The sequence below is a fragment of the Mobula birostris genome, chromosome 13 (genome assembly GCF_030028105.1).
Source record: "Mobula birostris isolate sMobBir1 chromosome 13, sMobBir1.hap1, whole genome shotgun sequence".
In the NCBI taxonomy this organism is placed as follows: Eukaryota; Metazoa; Chordata; class Chondrichthyes; order Myliobatiformes; family Myliobatidae; genus Mobula; species Mobula birostris.
Window position 1 is genome coordinate 33957429 of NC_092382.1, and position 18489 is coordinate 33975917.

General features: G+C 45.1%; 1 protein-coding gene across 1 annotated transcript; it reads left to right on the plus strand.

Annotated features, from left to right (window-relative positions):
- The first annotated feature begins 753 nt into the window (after positions 1 to 753).
- On the plus strand, positions 754 to 16532 carry LOC140207518 (NACHT, LRR and PYD domains-containing protein 3-like). The gene is made up of 7 exons (XM_072276050.1): positions 754 to 819; positions 3304 to 3475; positions 3575 to 3640; positions 11937 to 13674; positions 15350 to 15520; positions 15675 to 15842; positions 16006 to 16532. The coding sequence occupies exons 1-7, from the start codon at positions 769 to 771 to the stop codon at positions 16091 to 16093; spliced, it is 2454 nt and encodes an 817-aa protein (XP_072132151.1). The 5' UTR covers positions 754 to 768; the 3' UTR covers positions 16094 to 16532.
- Positions 16533 to 18489: the final 1957 nt, after the last annotated feature.

Genomic DNA, 18489 nt, shown 5'->3' on the forward strand with positions numbered 1-18489 from the left:
GCATCCTCAAAAGTATTGCAAGGGGTTAAGCCAGTGTGATTTCTGTTTCACAAAGCATTGTTGAATTTGTTAGGCCTTTTGAATTTTCTCCTGATACAGCTTCTACAATGGCCGAGAATTGTTCACATCACTGATGTCAGGCTAAGCAGAATACTGTTCCTAATCTTCGTTTTAACTTCTACTTTCACAGACCTGTGTAATGTTAACCACCTCAAACCATTCATTCAGCTCAAGAAGTAGGTAAATGCAGGTGGGATTAATGAGAATTGAAATATACTGAAGTCGATCTAAGGTGCAACTGCACGCAATACTCCAAACAAGACCTCACGAACGACTCATACAGCTCCAATTTCTCTACTCAGTAGCTAGGTTAACAAAATTAAATGTTCCAGGACTCTCTTTAATACCCTGTCTCCACGTGACGCCACTATCAATTAATTAAATTCCTTGGAGTTGGATCTATATCTCTCAGTGCCATGTCTTTCGCTGTGTAAGTCCTTCCCTGATTTGTGCTTCAAAATGGTAACACCTGTGTGTGTCTATTTCTGATTGTGTTTGGTAACATGGTGCACCGACCTTAGGTTCTAGATGGAAAGGTGTTGAGCAATAAAGGTTCGATAATGTCTTTAGTTTCCTTCGCTTCGCTCCACAGGTCCGAGCTCAGTAATCACCGAGCTCCTGGCAAACTGGAACAATTTCAAGCTTCTGCAGTTGATTGACTTCTACCAGGACAGGCTGGAGCAGGCGATGGAAGGAGTGGTGCACGGAATGAGCCTGGCGTTAACGTTCGAGAATCAGTTCAGTGAAGAGGAACATCGGGTAAGTGAGCGAGAGAATGGGTTTGAATGTTCACACATCATAGGTGTCCAAAATCTGACTCATCGGATATTAAAGCAGATAAATGAACAACTGGGAAATAAATACTGAATATACAGTGGCATGCAAAAGTTTGGGCACCCTTGGTCAAAATTTCTGTTACTGTGAATAGTTAAGCGAGTAAAAGATGACCTGATTTCCAAAAGGCATAAAGTTATAGATGACACATTTCTTTAATATTTTAAGTGTTTTTTTTTTTAAAATTTCCATCTTTTACAGTTTTAAAATGACAAAAAAGGAAAAGGGCCCGAAGCAAAAGTTTGGGCACCCTGTATGGTCAGTACTCAGTAATACCCCTTTTGGCAAATATCACATAATATAAACGCTTTCTGTAGCCAGCTAAGGGTCTTTGAATTCTTGTTTGGAGGATTTTCGCCCATTCGTCCTTGCAAAAGGCTTCTAGTTTTCTGAGATTCTTGGTCCGTCTTGCGTGCACTGCTCTTCTGAGGTCTATCAACAGATTTTCGATGACATTTAGGTCGGGGGACTGAGAGGGCCATGGCAAAACCTTCAGCTTGCACCTCTTGAGGTAGTCCATTTTGTATTTTTGAGGTGTGTTTAGGATCATTATCCTGTTGTAGAAGACAGACGGTGTGATGTTTGCTTCCAGAAATTTGCTGGCATTTAATCAAATTCATTCTTCCCTCTACCAGTGAAACGTTCCCCGTGCCACTGGCTGCAACACAAGCCCAAAGCATGATCGATCCACCCCCATGCTTAACAGTTGGAGAGGTGTACTTTTCATGAAATTCTGCACCCTTTTTTCTCCAAACATACCTTTGCTCATTGCGGCCAAAAAGTTCTATTTCAACTTCATGTTTCCAAAATGCACTAGGCTTGTTTAAGTGTTCCTTTGCAAACTTCTGACGCTGAATTTTGTGGACGCAGAAAAGGTTTTCTTCTGATGACTCTTCCATGAAGGTCATATTTGTGCAGGTGTCGCTGCACAGTAGAACAGTACACCACCACTCCAGAGTCTGCAAAACTTTCCTCAAGGTCTTTTCCAGTCAAACGGGGTTTTGATTTGTCTTTCTAGCAATCCTACGATCAGTTCTCTTGAAAGCTTTCTTCGTCTTCCAGACCTCAACTTGACCTCCACCGTTCCTGTTAACTGCCATTTCTTAATTACCTCATGAACTGAGGAAACGGCTACCTGAAAACGCTTTGCTATCTTCTTATAGTCTTCTCCTGCTTTGTGGGCATCATTTATTTTAATTTTCAGAGCGCTAGGCAGCTGCTTAGAGGAGCCCATGGCTGCTGATTGTTGGGACAAGGTTTGAGGATTCCGGGTATTTATAAAGCTCTGAAATTTGCATCACCTGGTCTTTCCTAACGATGATTGTGAACAATCCATAGCTCTAACAAGCTAATTAAGGTCTGAGACCTTAGTAAAAGTTATCTGAGAGCTCAAATCTCTTGGGGTGCCCAAACTTTTACATAGTGCTCTTTTCCTTTTTTTTCACTCTAAAATTGTACAAAACAAAAATAATACACTAATCTTGTTTAAAATGTTGAAAAGAATGTTTCATCTTTAACTTCATGTCTTTTGGAGATCAGTTCATTTTCTACTCACTTAACGATTCGCAGTAACAGAAATTTTGACCAGGGGTGCCCAAATTTTGCATGCCCTGTACAATCACAAAATTATAAATCTGCACCAATGACAGAAAAGGGGTGAAAATATCCCCCGGACTGGTGGGTGATTGCTCATTTTCACAGCGAGGGAAGCGGGTAACTGTTGTATAGGCTTAACATAATGGACATTAAATAGAAATATGATACGGTATTTCGGTTTAGGACGATCGCAGAGCGTGACCGTAGGATTTCAGTGAAAACCTGGGCATCACCTGTGGGTGTCACAGGAGCTCGACAGTGTTCTCTTTTGGGTGGAGGTGCTTGTGTTATAATTTGTAACTGCAAACTGTGTCTTTCGTGGTACACTACCATGTTGTGATGTTGTGATGTAATCACTGAAGAAACGCCACCAGAAAAGAAAATGGAAATACAGTGGGTGCCAGTCGCCGTCATGTTGGATACTGGCAGACTGAGAAGATTAATTGCATCATCTTTTCTGTAACTTCTCTGAGACTGAACACGTGCTATAAAAAAAGCTTCTTGACTTCTTTGTTCATCTGCTTTATGATAAATCATATTTTATGATTTCTTACTGACACTGTCAAATCTGATGAGGAATTATTTATGGGTTGGAATCATTGTAACAAAGTGGTCACAGACCAGCCAGGATCTCATTGACTGGTGGGCCAGGTTCACGGTGAATGCCCTTCTCTGTTCTCTGCTCTGAATGTACAGCCCATCTCCAGAGAGGATCGGCATCCAGCCGTGTGATCCCGATAAAGGGTACATCGCTTACTTCGCATTCTCTGTGAATCTGGCAGTCCCCAATATGTTCATTTCTGCACCTCACAGAAAATCTCTGATCTCGCTGATAAGGGAGAGTTGGTGGATGGTTCTAAACTCCTCTTGAGCCTGGTGATTGAGAGAGGCTCCCGCGCCCGGAGGGTGATGTGGGAATCGCTTGTGAAAATGCGGAATGGCGTCCCAAAGTTGGACAAAATACTTAAAGAAATACAGGAATATGGTGAGATAATAGTAGAGATTAATGTCAATTCGGATTCAAACAATGCACACTTTATAATTCAACACATCTGATTTCACCAAACTGTTTAAAATTAAACAGGTTGTGCACCGTACGAGCGATCAGACCCCGCTCAAGGTTTACGGGAGATCCCCAGTGAGCTGAAAGGTAGGTGAAGAAAATGCTGTTTCCACCAACCGCTGACACTTGCGCAGAACGGTCATGTTGATGAGTCACGGGGGTTTGACCAGGTAAATGTCGTCACTGTGACACAGTACATACTAAGGCACATAGAAACATCGTCTCCTGGAGGAAGAGTTTTCAGAGGACATAATGAGGAACGAGGCTGAGAGTCGGGACTTGAGGAAAGGGGTGACTCCTCTCTGGTGCCTGGAACTACAGCTGCTTCCACCGGGGTCAGAGCATACGAAGGAGCAATCCGGTGGAGGGGAAATCTGGGAAACCTCTACACCCCAAAAGGTCGAAACCTCACCCTACCTGCCTCTCTCCCCCTTCCCCACTGCCGAACATCCCTCATCCTAATTCATTTCTCTAAACTCCGTCAGTCCCCGCAGATAATCAGTTCTTCGAGTTGGACATCGATTGAAGTTCTAGTCACAGAATACCAGCAACAGCTTCCCTTTAAACAGAAAACCAGGTCATATTCCAACTAACCTGTCCAATCCCAAAAAACCAACTGTAACCCAGTCTGTTTATATCTGCACTCTCTTAATGCAAACAGTGGGAAGTCCATCAGGAGACAGTGGAGGTGAGGGGAGGGTGGGGGGGCAGTGAGGGTTGAAAAATCTACAGAACTGAAATTCATGTCTGCCTGTGGTGTGTGATGGAAACTGTGGACGGGTAAGAGCTGTCAATTAGGTCAGAGAAACCCAGTGTTGTGTTAATGCGGCGAGGAAACTGAGAAGAACTGAAGAAATCGATAAAAAAAATGTTGAGATAAATTACATGCTCCAGACTGATGAGAAGCTCACTTCATCCATAAGCACATTGTGCCTGTGAAAATGGAGCCCTGGGCAGTGCAAGTGCTCAGAGTCCGAAAAGCTTCATATTCACAGACAGTGTTGTATCATCCAACTGCACATCTAACAGAAGAGAGGGCGAAGGAAAGACAGATATTGCAACAGTTATTAATCTTACAGTAGCCAATGTTGTATCTCAGTATTCGAAAGTCTTCATCAGAAACATGAGGAATCCCTGCCAGTGTCCTGGTTCAGCGTCTCTCATTTCCAAGAACAAATTCCAAATATGTTATTGTTCTTATAGGACCTGAGATAGGCTAATTAGGAACTTTAGAAAGACCTCTCAGTCTCTGTCACTTCCGTAATTATTGTTTCGGTCCATATTCTGCCACCAAAACCCCTCAGTTTCCTTGCACCACTGACTTAGTATATCTCTACAAATTGCCTGCAAAATTATTCTTCAATGTTCTTCATGCTGCTTGCCAAGGGAACAGATACAGCTGTAGAATTCTCACACTGACTTAGAAATATAGATATGTAGAAAACCTACAACACAATGCAGGCCCATCGGCCCTCAATGCTGCGCCTAACATTGAGTAATGTCAGTTACTTCAGTAATTACCTATGTTTACGCATAGCCCTCTATTTTTCGAAGCTCTATGTACCTATCCAGGAGTCTCTTAAAAGACGCTATCGTACCCATTCCCACCACCGGCAGACCATTCCAAACACTGACCACTCTCTGCGTAAAAAACTTAACCCTGACATCTCCTTTTTACCTACTTCCAAGCACCTTAAAACTATGTCCTCTCATGCTAGCCATTTCAGCCCTGGGAAAAAGCCTCTGACTATCCACACGATCAGTGCCTCTCATTATTTTGTACACCTCTGTCACGTCACTTCTCATCCTCCAGAGAGAAAAGGCCAAGTTCACTCAACCTCTTCTCAAAATGCATGCTCCCTAATCCAGGCAACATCCTTGTAAATCCCCTCTGCACCCTTTCTATATTTTCCATATTCTTCCTGTACTGAGGTGACCAGAACCGAGCACAGTATTCCAGGTGGGGTCTGACCAGAGTCCTATGTAGCCGTAACATTACATCTCAATTCTTAAACTCAGTCCCACGGTTGATGAAGGCCAATGCACTGTATACCTTCTTAATTACAGAGTCAACCTGCGCAGCAGCTTTGAGTGTACTGTGGACTCGGACCCCATGATCCCTCCGATCCTCCACACTGCCAAAAGGCTTACCATTGATATTATATTTTGCCATCATATTTGACCTACCAATATAAACCACCTCACGCTTATCTGGGTTAAACTCCATCTGCCATCTCTCCGCCCAATTTTGCATCCTATTGATGTCCCGCTGTAACCTCTGACAGCCCTCCACACTATCCACAACTCTCCCAAGCTTTGTGTCATCAGCAAATGTATTAATCCATTACTCCACTTCCTCATCCAGGTCAATGATAAAAATCACGAAGTGAAAGGGACCCCGAACAGATCCCTGAGTCATCGACCTCCATGCAGAATATGAACCACCTACAACCACACTTTGCCTTCTGTGGGCAAGCCAGTTCTACATCCACAAAGCAATGTCCCCTTGGATCGTATGACTTCGTACTTTCTCAATAAGCCTTGCATAGGGTACCATGCCAAATGCCTTGCTAAAATCCATTATACTGTATATCTACTGCTCTACCTCATCAATGTGTTTAGTCACATCCTCAAAAAAAATCAATCAGGCTCGTAAGGCACGACATGCCTTTGATAAAACAATGCTCACTATTCCTAATCATATTATGCCTCTCTGAATGTTCATAAATCCTGCCTCTCAGTGTCTTTTCCATCGGTCTACCAATTCCTGAAGTAAGATTCACTGGTCTATAATTTCCAGTGCAATCTCTACTACCTTTCTTGAATAAGGGAACAACATCTACAAACCTACAACCCACTGGAACCTCTCCTGTCCCGATTGATGATGCGTTGATAGTTGCCAGAGACTCATCAATCTGCTCCGTCGCCTCCCGTAGTAACCTGGGGTGCATCTCGTCTGGTCCCGGAGACTTTTCCAAAAGCTCCAGCATGTCCTCTTTCTTCATGTCTGTATGCTCGCCAAGATCCTTTTCCGTAGTGAATACTGAAGCAAAGTACTTACTAGGAACCTCTGCTATCTATTCCGGTTCCATACTCAGTTTTCCACTGTCACACTTGATTGGTCCTATTCTCTCTTATCATCTTGCTGTTCACATACTTGTAGAATGCCTTGGGTGGTTTCCTTAATCTTTCCCGCCAAGGCCTTCTCATGGTCCCTTCTGGCTCTCCTAATTTCATCCTTAAGCGCCTTCCTGCTAGCCTTATAATCTTCTAGGTCTCTAGCATTGCCTAGATTTTTGAACCTTTCGTAAGCTTTTCTTTTCTTCTTGACGAGATTTTCAACAGCTTTTGTGCACCACGGTTCCTGTACCCTACGCACCTATGCAGAATGCCACGCAAATATCCCCTGAACGTTTGCCACATTTCTGCCATACATTTCCCTGAGAACATCTGTTCCCAATTTATGATTCCAAGTTCCTGCCCAATTACTTCATATTTCTCCTCACTCCTAACTTGTCTGTTCCTACGCCGCTCTAATGCTATGGTAAAGGAGACAGAATTGTGATAACTATCTCCAAAATGCTATTCCACTGAGAGATCTGACACTTGACCAGGTTCATTTCCCAATACCAGATCAAGTACAGCTTCTCCTCTTGTAGGCTTATCTACATATTATATCGGGAAACCTTCCTGAATACACCTAGCAAACTCCACCTCATCTGAAGCCCTTGCTCTAGGGTGATTGCAATCAATATTTTGGAAATTAAAACCTCCCGCCACGCCAACCCGGTTATTCTTGCATCTTTACAGAATCTGTCTCCCCATCTGCTGCTCGATGTCCATGTTACTATTGGGTGGTCGATAAAAAAACGCCCAGTAGAGTTATTGACCTCTTCCTGTTTATAACTTCCACCCACAGAGACTCAGTAGGCAATCCCTCCATAACTTCCTCCTTTCCTGCAACCGTGACATTATCTCTGATCAGCAGTGCCACGCCCACCCCTTTTGTCTTCCTCCCTGTTCTTTCTGAAACACCGAAATCCTGGCACTCTAGGTAACCACTTCTGAACATGCAATAGATACTCCCCTGGATCTTTGAAGAACAACTTCTCTACTAGTTTGCCATTCTCTAATGTAACTGTTTATACAATCCATGCTTTCCTACGTTCCCTGTCTCACTCGAATACGTTGAATGAATGGCTACTGAGAAAACATGCCTGCATCGTTTAGCGCCAGATCACCGGTGTTTTCCTCAGAACTCTCAACTCTCTAAGAAGATGATATAAATGGTATTTGCTGGCCCCGGATACATGGTGAAGATTAAAATGTCATTTTCAAGATCCGTTACACAATAAACGTCTATGTAGAGTATACCTGTTATTTGGAAACCCCACACACCCCTGGCAGGATCCTAATGCGCTGTGAAACCCTGCACATCTCTGGCAGGGTACTGACACACCGCTAGACACCACACACCCCTGGCAGGATCCTAATGCGCTGTGAAACCCTGCACATCTCTGGCAGGGTACTGACACACTGCTAGACACCACAGACCCCTGGCAGGATCCTAATGCGCTGTGAAACCCTGCACATCTCTGGCAGGGTACTGACACACCGCTAGACACCACACACCCCTGGCAGGATCCTAATGCGCTGTGAAACCCTGCACATCTCTGGCAGGGTACTGACACACCGCTAGACACCACACACCCCTGGCAGGATCCTAATGCGCTGTGAAACCCTGCACATCTCTGGCAGGGTACTGACACACCGCTAGACACCACACGCCCCTGGCAGGGGCTGACACGCTGCGAGACTCCACAAGCCTCTTGCCGTCTACCTACACGCTGCGAGATGCCATACACTCCTGCAAGAGCCGTCACACAATGTGAAACCCTTTAACTACTTTACAAGGCTCCGGAACACTCTGAGGTCCCGCACACTCCTGTCAGGATCCTGACATACCGTGAGGTTTCACATTCTTCAGGTGTACTTTCACTGCAAGTAACTTTCCCACACCTCATCCAGACCAGGTCCTACATTGACATCGGCTATCCCTTATTTCAGGACGGGCTCGGGTTTCAGTGGGAGAGGTTTCGGGAACAATGAACACAACTCAAGTTCTGAGATGGTTATGAATAAAGAGAGGTCTGCAGCTTAGGTGATACACAGGGTGGGGATGTTAAATTGGGGAAGGCAGATTAAATGGTAGAAGTCAGGTGAGGAACAACTGTTACAGGGCAAATCTCCGTCTGGTGAGAGTCGATATATATCAGCTGATCAGAATTTCGAACCGGCATGTTCCAAAGAGGATTAGAGCATAGTTTGTCACCGTCCCGTGACGGTGACGGGAAATGTTGTGAATTTAGTCTGCAAATGAAATATATGCTTTCTGAAGCTGAGGTGAGACAATGAGTAATGGAGAGGGAAGAAATGTCTCAAAGAGTCCAGTGGGGTATCGTCGTGGCTATCCCTCGAGGTCGAGGATGATGGTCTTCATTCTGAAGAAGTGGCCCCCAGAGCGAAGACACCTGTGCGTGTATTTGTTTAACGAATACTTGATGTTGCACTCCAAGAAGCACACAATACTTCACAAATCAACCAACTGATTCCAATGGCATGGAAACCACGACAATTGGAGCTGGCGGATTTGTTGCAGCCTTCATCCGCCTTCACAGCCGTTGAGTGGGGTATAGATCAGTTGCAGAGGCGGGTGGACAAATAGCAGATGGAGTTTAATCCAGAAAAGTGTGAAGGTATGGGGGATGTTTAAAGTAGCTGGCAGACGCTAACATCATTGAGGTGCAGAGGAAGTTTGTTGTCAATGTCCGTAGCTCGCTAGGTGTGACAACACAGGTAAATGAAGAAGATATGATCACATAGTTCACTTCATTGTACGGAGCACTAAGTCTATCGAAGCTTTAGGTTACAGATGTATAAAACTTTGGTTTGGCTGCACTTGGACTTGCACTTGGAGAATTGGTTCAATTCTGTCGGTCCATTACAGGAAGGATCTGGAGAACTCGGAGAAGAGAGTTTTACCAGATGCTACCGGGATTGGAAATGATCCTGCTTTTCAAAATTTTAGTTCAATTTGAATAATAGATCTGTAGCATCCACTCTCTCCCTTTCTCCAGAGCAGCGGTGTGCCTTGGGGATCGGTTGTGGGATCCCTACTGTTCGTGATTTTTATAAATGATCTGGATGAGGAAGTGGAGGGATGGTTTAGTAAATCTGCTGACGACACGAAGCTTGAGGGTGTAGTGAATAGTGTGAAGGGCTGTCAGAGATTACAACGAGACATTGATGGGATGCAAAACTGGGCTGAGAAGTGGCAAATAGAGTTTAACCCAGATAAGTGTGAGATGGTTTATTTTGTTAGGGCAAATATGATGGCAGAATATAGCATTAATGGTAAGATTCTTGGAAGTGTGGAGGATCAGAGGGATCTTGGGGTCCGAGTTCATAGGACACTCAAAGCTGCAATGTAAGTTGACTCTGTGGTTAAAAAGGCATATGGTGCATTGGCCTTCATCAGTCGTGGGATTGAGTTTAAGAACCAAGATGTAATATTACAGCTATACAAGACAGTGGTAAGAGCCCACTTGGAGTACTGTACTCAATTCTGGTCGCCTCAGTACAGGAAGGACGTGGAAACCATAGAAAAGGTGCAGAGGAGATTTACAAAGATGTTTCCTAGATTGGGTAGAATGCCTTACAGTATGAGTGTGCTCGGACTTGTTTTCTTGGAGCGACGGAGGATGAGAAGTGACCTGATAGAGGTGTACAAGATAATGAGAGGCATTGATTGAGTGGATAGTCAAAGGCTTTTCCCCAGGGCTGAAATGGCTAGCACGAGAGCACATAGTTTTAAGGTGCTTGGAAGTAGGTACAGAGGAGATGTCAGGGGTAAGTTTTCTTTCGCAGAGAGTGGTGAGTGCGTGGAATGGGCTGCCGGCGACATTAGTGGAAGCGGAAACAGTAGGGTCTTCTGAGAAACTCCTGGATGGCGACATGGAGCTGAGAAAAGTAGAGGGCTATGGATAAAGCCTAGGTAATTCTAAGGTAGTGACATGTTCGGCACAGAATTGTTGGCTGAAGAGTCTGTATTGTTCTCTAGGTTTTCTATGTTTCTATGTTTTTATTCTCCCTGTCCTGCTGAGTATTTCCCGTGGATACTGTTTAGTGGACATGAGACTGCAGAACTGCAGGCCCGGACATTCTTCTGGATGATCTCGGTGAGTTGTCCAGCATCCGTGGTATAGTAGGGTGAATAAATTATTTATGTTTGATTAGAAACGCTGATTGTCTGAGTCAGCTTTGCGAGACCTTGACAGCTGACCCCCACCACCCCTACAACGTTGCTGATCGACATGCAGTAGGTTTCTTTTGTTTTATTCTGTTACGTACCCCGTAACTGGGTTGCCAAACCAGCAGAAATGGACCACTTAGTTGGAGTCTGGTTTAACAGAAATTAATAAAGTTTTATTAAAGAAATAAGTAACACAGTACTCTAATCGTAAGGATGTAAATGAAACAGGTTAGCAATGATAATACACACGTGTACACAGAACTAGGGTAACAGGAATCAGCTAAGTTCTATCGCAGTCTAGGGGTAAAATGATCAGTCTCAAGTGACGCAGAGTTCAGTTCAGCTTAGTACAGTTTGCAGTAATCGCTGTTGTGCTGTTGGAGAGAGAGAGAGAATGCAAATTTTGATTCAAACAGACCTTTGATGTTCTTCGCAGTTAGCTTTCGGGCGAACCTTTTTATGTCTTCTGTGGTCACCGACTGTGATCCCTCCGTTCTGGATACGACCGTTCTTCCGCGGTGAACCCGGCACCCAGGCAAGGGCGGGCACACACACCAGGTTCCCGCCGATCGTTCCTTTTCACCCTGTCAGTCTATGGTCGGTTCCCTCGAACCAGACCTCCAACTTTAATCAACTTGTGGGGGCACACCGCTCTTCCAGGGTCTCGTTATCTCGTGATCTCGTGGTGTGTGTCGTGCCTTAGCGAACCTGTTCTTTTTATCCCCCTGCTGGGGTATCGCCTGTCCATTAAACTTCAAACAGTTCAGGTTCAAAGCAATCAATCTGTCAATATCTGAAATGTCTTTCTTTCTCGTTAATCTCGCTCTTCTCTCTTATTAGCATTTTGAATGTTTCTCCATTGTTCCCCTTATCTCTCTCATCAGCATCAATCTTCTGATAACTTGGTTTTTCGTCACAATTCTGATTCACTGCAACCAAATTTACTTTAGTGTATGAACATATTCTGATAAATTAAATTGATACAAGAGCTTTGTGCTGCACTATTTGTTGTTTACTAAATTCTGAGTTGAGGCGTCTAACATTTTGACTCTTTCTCTGTTCCCATGGAAGATGTTCAACAGAAACACAAGGAGACTCTGCGGGCACAAACCGAAACACTGAGCGTGAACACGATCCTGATGACGGAGAAGGTGAATGTTTTCCAGCTGGTTGATCGATACGCTGAGATCACGGTCATTTCTACTATTCGTGATCGGAGACTGGTGGAACACGAGCTGCTGGCGAGAGGCAGAGACCACGAGGAGTGGAGAAAACAACATCTCCGCAGAGAGCTGGAAAAACTCCGGACTGATCAGTTGTTCCAGAGCAGCTTTTCCCAAAGTAAATGCAAATCTGGGAGTTCGGCAGCATTGGCTGGAGTCCCGGGGATAGGGAAAACAACAATGGTGCAAAAGATTGTTTATGACTGGGCCATGGGGAAAATATACCAGCAATTCCAGTTTGTCTTCAGTTTCAAATTCAGGGATTTAAACTCCATTAACTGCAGAATAAACCTGAGGGAACTGATTTTGGATCAGTATCCTTACTTTGGGAATTTCCTGAGAGAGGTTTGGAAAAACCCAGAGGGATTGCTGTTTATATTCGATGGCTTGGATGAATTCAAACATAAAATTGATTTTGCTGACAGTCGGAGAGATACAGAACCTCAGCACAAGTGCCCAGATCCCGAGTGGTGGTGTGAAGTGTCGGATATTGTGTACAGTTTAATCCAGCACAAGCTGCTGCCAGGGTGTTCAGTACTGGTGACCACCCGACCCACTGTGTTACATTTATTAGAAAAGGCAGAAATCAATGTCTGGGCTGAAATCCTGGGATTTGTCGATGAAGAATGGAAGGGATATTTCATGAGGCATTTTGAAGATAAGACGGTAGCAGAAGCTGTTTTCAAACATGTGGAGGAGAACGAGATCCTGTACACCATGAGCTACAATCCCTCCTACTGCTGGATCCTCGCTCTGGCACTGGGACCCTTCTTCGCAAAAAGAGACAGGGACCCCCAGCGAGTTCCCAAGACCATAACCCAACTCTATTCCTACTATATTTACAACATCCTGAAAAACCACGGCCGTGAGATTGAGAACCCCCGTGACGTGTTACTCAGGGTTGGTCAGATGGCCTTCAGAGGTGTGTTTGACAAGAAGATTGTATTTACAAATGGAGATTTAATCAACTACAATCTGAAGCCTTCCCAGTTCTTGTCTGGGTTCTTAATGGAGCTTTTGGAGAGAGAGGATTCTCCCCAATGTGTGGTGTACACATTCCCACACCTCACCATCCAGGAGTTTGTAGCGGCACTCGCACAGTTCCTGAATCCGCATCCCGGGGATATCCTGAAATTCCTCACTGAAGCCCACAACACAACAGATGGCCGATTTGAGGTGTGTCTCCGTTTTGTTGCTGGCCTCTCCTCTCCAATGACAGCTCGGGGCCTGGAGGAGTTTCTGGGACCATTTCCCCGTCAAACAACCTGCCGGGTGATTGACTGGGTGAGGGAGGAGGTTAAACGCCAGAGTGGAAACACGAGGAGTGAAGCTGGTAAAAGGAGCCTCCTGAACACACTGCACTACCTGTTTGAGTCTCAGAATTGTGGGCTGGCTCAGGCCGCACTGGAATCTGTGGAAACACTTTCATTCAGTAGAATGACACTGACCCCGATTGACTGTGCGGTCCTGTCTCATGTCATCGGACTCTGTGATACAATAAAACATATCGACCTAGTTGGCTGCCACATTCAGTGTGAAGGAATCCAGCGGCTGGTACCTGGGCTGCACAAATGCCAGGAGTTGGGGTAACTTCACTTATTTCTCAGTCTGATCTGTGAAAGTATTTCATTATTTTGTTTTAATGTAAAGGTAAAGCAGATTATGAGTTTTTGTGACAAATTAATAGGCGATCGGTCAGTAAATCAAGAACGGGAGTGCCCTATGGTTTCGTGTATAGAGATGTTGGAGACTTCAGATGAGCGAACAATGGTCGTTGGTTTAATGGTAGTAAATCACATGAATGGCCGTGTTTCTCGCTGCATGTGACACGTCAATTGACAATGTTCCTTCTCACTGTTACTGACATCGACACCAACACTGACTGCAGCAGGTGTGACGGATCTGCGCACCCTCTTCCCGATGAAGTACAAGAGAGAATCAGAGGAATGTCCCAGTGAGAGGGAGAGAAATACCCGAGATTATCCTTCCCAACCCCTCTCCCCGCGTGTGACTATCACGATCACTCCAACAGTGTGACTTTGTTCACTGCCAGATACCCAACACTCATGTGGGCATCACCTCTTCCAATTGTGGGGTTCAATTCTGACCAACCCTCCCCGTGCGATCTACGTCTGCATCACATCCTGTTGTGGAATCTTGCTTCCCCATCTGCCTTCCTCCTATGGGATCTCTCTTTTTCATCCCCCTTTCCTCCTATGGGATCTCTCTTCCCCATTCCCTTTCCTCCTATGGGATCTGTCTTTGCCATATCCTCTTCATCTTGTGGGATGGCTCTTTACCTATCTTCCTTCATTGTGGGATCTAGCTTCCCTATCCCACTTCCTCCTCTGGGATCTATCCTCTGCATACATTTTTCCTCCTGTGGGATCTCTCTTCTCCATTCTCCTTCCTCCTGTGGTAATTATCCACTCCATCCCCCTTCCTCCTGTGGCATCTGTCTTCCACATCCCCCTTCCTCCTGTGGGATTTCTTTTCTCCATTTCCCGTCCTCCCATGGAATCCCTCTTCTCCACCCCCCTCGTCCTGTGGGGATATCTCTTTCCCATCTCCCTTCCTTCTGTGGCATCTTTCTTCTCTATTCTCCTTTCTTCCCGTGGTATCTCTATTCCCCATCTCCCTTCCTCCTGTGGGATTACTCTGCCTATCCCTTTTGCCCTGGCGGGCTTTTCTTCCACCATCTCCCATGGACACGTTCTCATCCACAACTCTTCCTCCCTGTGGGACTTTTTCCAGCCCTCCAACGCTGCAGCTTTCTACCATCTCGTCAGGACTTTTTTTCCAAACGTCGGGGACTGAGACAGAATATAGAAAGTTTACAGAGTCACACTGACAGGCTAAATTACTAACATTCGGAGCTGGGCAGTGAGGGACATTGACAGTCATGTGAATTGGTCAGTGATTTACTGAAGGGTTTAATGTTTCCTGAAATACCGGGTGAAAGGAATTCCCTCAGAACCACTGTCTGAATCAATTTGTTCATCAATTTGTCTGTTTGTGTTTAGACTTGGGATGAATAAACTGGGAGATTCAGGAGTGAAACTGCTGTCTGCAGCTCTGAGGAATCGAGAGTGTAAAATACAGACACTATGGTGTCAGAAAGGGATATTGCGGTTATAGTCACTGGGTATCTGACACTGAACATTAAGGTGATCAGTAATTGTATTACTGATAAACACTGGGAATTTCTACCGTCTCCTGTCTCTCTGTGGCCTTTACCCACACTCTCCCTTTCATCCACAGGCTGAGCAATGTCGGTCTCACAGATTCTGGTGCCAAGCATCTTGCCTCCGCTCTCAGCACAAACCCTTCACTGACGAAGCTGAACCTGAATGAAAATGAACTAGGAGATTCAGGGGTGAAACTGGTGTCTGAGGCTCTGACGAACTCGGAGTGTAAAATGCAGAAACTGTGGTAAGTGTAAGACTGTGGGAGATTGTCTTTACAGTCACTGGGTGTCTGACGCTGAACATTAATGTGATCAGAATTGTCTTATTGGTCAACATTCGAGATTCATAGCGTCCACTGTCTCTCGGTGTCCTTCACCCTCACTCTCTCTCATCTCCAGGTTGTACAAGGTCGGTCTCACTGATGCTGGTGTCGATGATCTCGTCTCCGCTCTCAGTGCAACCCAATCACTGGCAGAGCTGGATCTGGGATCAAACTCGCTCACAGACCAATCTGTCCCCGCTCTTCGCCGCCTCATACTGGCCCTCCCGAATCTGGAGCGGATCTGGTGAGTGATTGTGTTCATATTCAATGTCATAAAATATCAGCGGATCCGCCGGGTTTCCGCTTGTGTTTGTCTGTGAATGTTGTTGAAACATTAACCCTAGTCCTCTGTTGCTGACACTGTTGTGTAATTTGTTATTTCCTCTTCATTCTTCCATCTGTTTCAGGCTGTGGGACAATCGGATCAGTTGGACCGGGGAAGAGGAACTGAAGTCTCTGCAGGAACTCAGATCCGGACTGAGTCTGATACTGTGAACATCTGAATGTGTGCACATCCCCACCCACAGTTTGACAGACTCTCCGCCCACCCCCTCCCCCGCGCCTTTAATGGACCGTGACAGATTTAATTCCCAAAGTTTCTGACGGACCCCGTCTCCAGCAGCGCGCACTGTGACGTCAGAGTCAGTTCCAGAGACGTAATTCCACCTCCGGATCAGCGGAACTGCCTCCGATGTATGTTCAGTCCGGAGAGCACCCCCAAGTGATGCCCTGGGTAATTACACAGGCAGTAAGAGCCCGGAGGCAGTGCTCATGGGACACCAGTCCCGGGATGGGGTAATCCGGGGAGTGAATCCTTTTGCCCACTTTGCTGAGGACGGTACATTCCGCAGTGTGGCCGAAATAATAATGTTAAATTGACAAATACCCACAACCTCAAATTGAAAAACAAACTGTACCTCACATGTCCTTTAGAATTATCCCCAACTGATCTTAAATTCATGGCCCCTTCTACTGGAAATTTCAACCCTGAAGAAAAGATACTGTCTGTCTTGTATATCTGTGCCGCTCATAAACTTAGAAACATCAATCAGATCTACTCTCAGCCTCCTCCGCTCTAGTAAATAAAAACAGTCGCTGTTCGTCTAAACTCCAGTCGTCGCGCATGCTCTCTAATCCAGGTAGCACCCTGGTTAATATTTTCAGCAGCCTCTACAAAGACTCGACATCCTTCCTCTAGTGGGGCCACCAGAGTAAATGCATTACTCTGGGTGCGACCACACTTTGTTAAGCTCTCCACCTTTCTTGTAATACCACGAGCATTTATCTTATTCAGCAGCCTTATGTGCAGCACCTTATCAAATGCCTTCTGAAAATCCAAATAAACAATATCCATTAACTCTCCTTTGTCTGTATTTGCTGTTATTTCCTCAAAAATTGCATCAGGAAAGAGAGATTTCCCTCTCAACCACAATCTCCTGTCTTATCACCATATCCTTTCATGCTCTGACTAATCAAGATTCTGTCAACCTCTGCCTTAAATATAACAGATCACCTGTCCTCCTTAGACATCTGTGGCAAAGAATTTCACATATTCTCCACGTTCTGAGTAAACATATTCCTCCTCATCGTTCTAAGTTGACCTCCTTCAGCCCCCTCTATTAGGAGGCTGTGTTTTCTGGTCTCAGACCTCTTCCATCCACCTCCATATCATGAGAAACATCCTCTCTACATCCACTCTATCAAAGCCGTTCAATATTCGATAGGTTTCATTGAAGATCCCAATCATCCTTTTAAATTCCAGTGATTAGCTTCCCAAAGCACCAAAACCTCCTCCTATGACAAGCCTTTCCATTCCGGAATCATTTTTGGGAATCAGTAAATGAAACAGTGTAACTTGGCAAACACCATGCCTGTTCCCTCAAACTCTCAGGGAGACTCTCTCTGTCTGGTTAGAATCACTGAGCATAGCAGTAACAGTGTAAATAAGTGGAGAGGACTTTGGAGGTCATTCTTGAGTGGGAGATATTAGTGGCCAGTGTTGGAGTATTTAAGTTAAGGATAACAGAATGACATGGTGGAATAGTGGTTAGCATAAGCTTTAAGATTGTGTTTCAATTCCGGCCACTGTCCGAAAGGAGCCTGCACACTTTCGCTGTGGGAGCTTCCTCTGGCTGCCCTGGTTTCCTCCCACATTCCAAAGATGCACAGGTAGGGTTACTGAGTTGTGGATATGCTGTGTTGGCACCGAATGCATGGCAACACTTGCGAACTGCCACGGCACCTCTCCAACGCAAACAACGTGTTTCCCTATATGTGTCAATGCACATGTGACAAATACGGCTGCTATAGTCATTGTTTTCTCTGTGGGGGCTAAGGGCACAGGAAATGCATACACTCGCCCGAGTCCCAACTCCCTCTGTCACCTCAGTCTTGTTTGTCACTATTACTCAAAGCTCTCACGTGGCTTCTCACCTGATGTTGTCTCTGTCTCTGATACAGGGAGTCGATCGATCACAGTCTATCAGCTTCCTCTAACACACCGGACATTAGTAAGGCTGTGGGCTCTGACAAATTAAACTTTAATGCACAACGAGTGTTGAAGAGCATCCACGTGATGTACCAAAAAGAGATCAAAAATTGATCACTTCTGGAAGTAAACTTCTTTATATTGAGCCTCAGCAGATGGGCAAGATCTTAAATCAATATTTATCCTGCTTTTTTTTCATTGTAGAGAATGATGCAAAACTTAAAATAGTCAATGCAAATGGTTTTGTGATAGTCTACATCATAGCAGAGGAGGTGCTAAATATCTCAAAATGTATTGAGAAATCTCCAGGCCAACAGCACTGTTGGAATGGAGGGAAATGGGAGAGAACTGGCTGAGATGTATGCATCACTAAAACAGGTGATGTGGAAAACAGTGAACATGG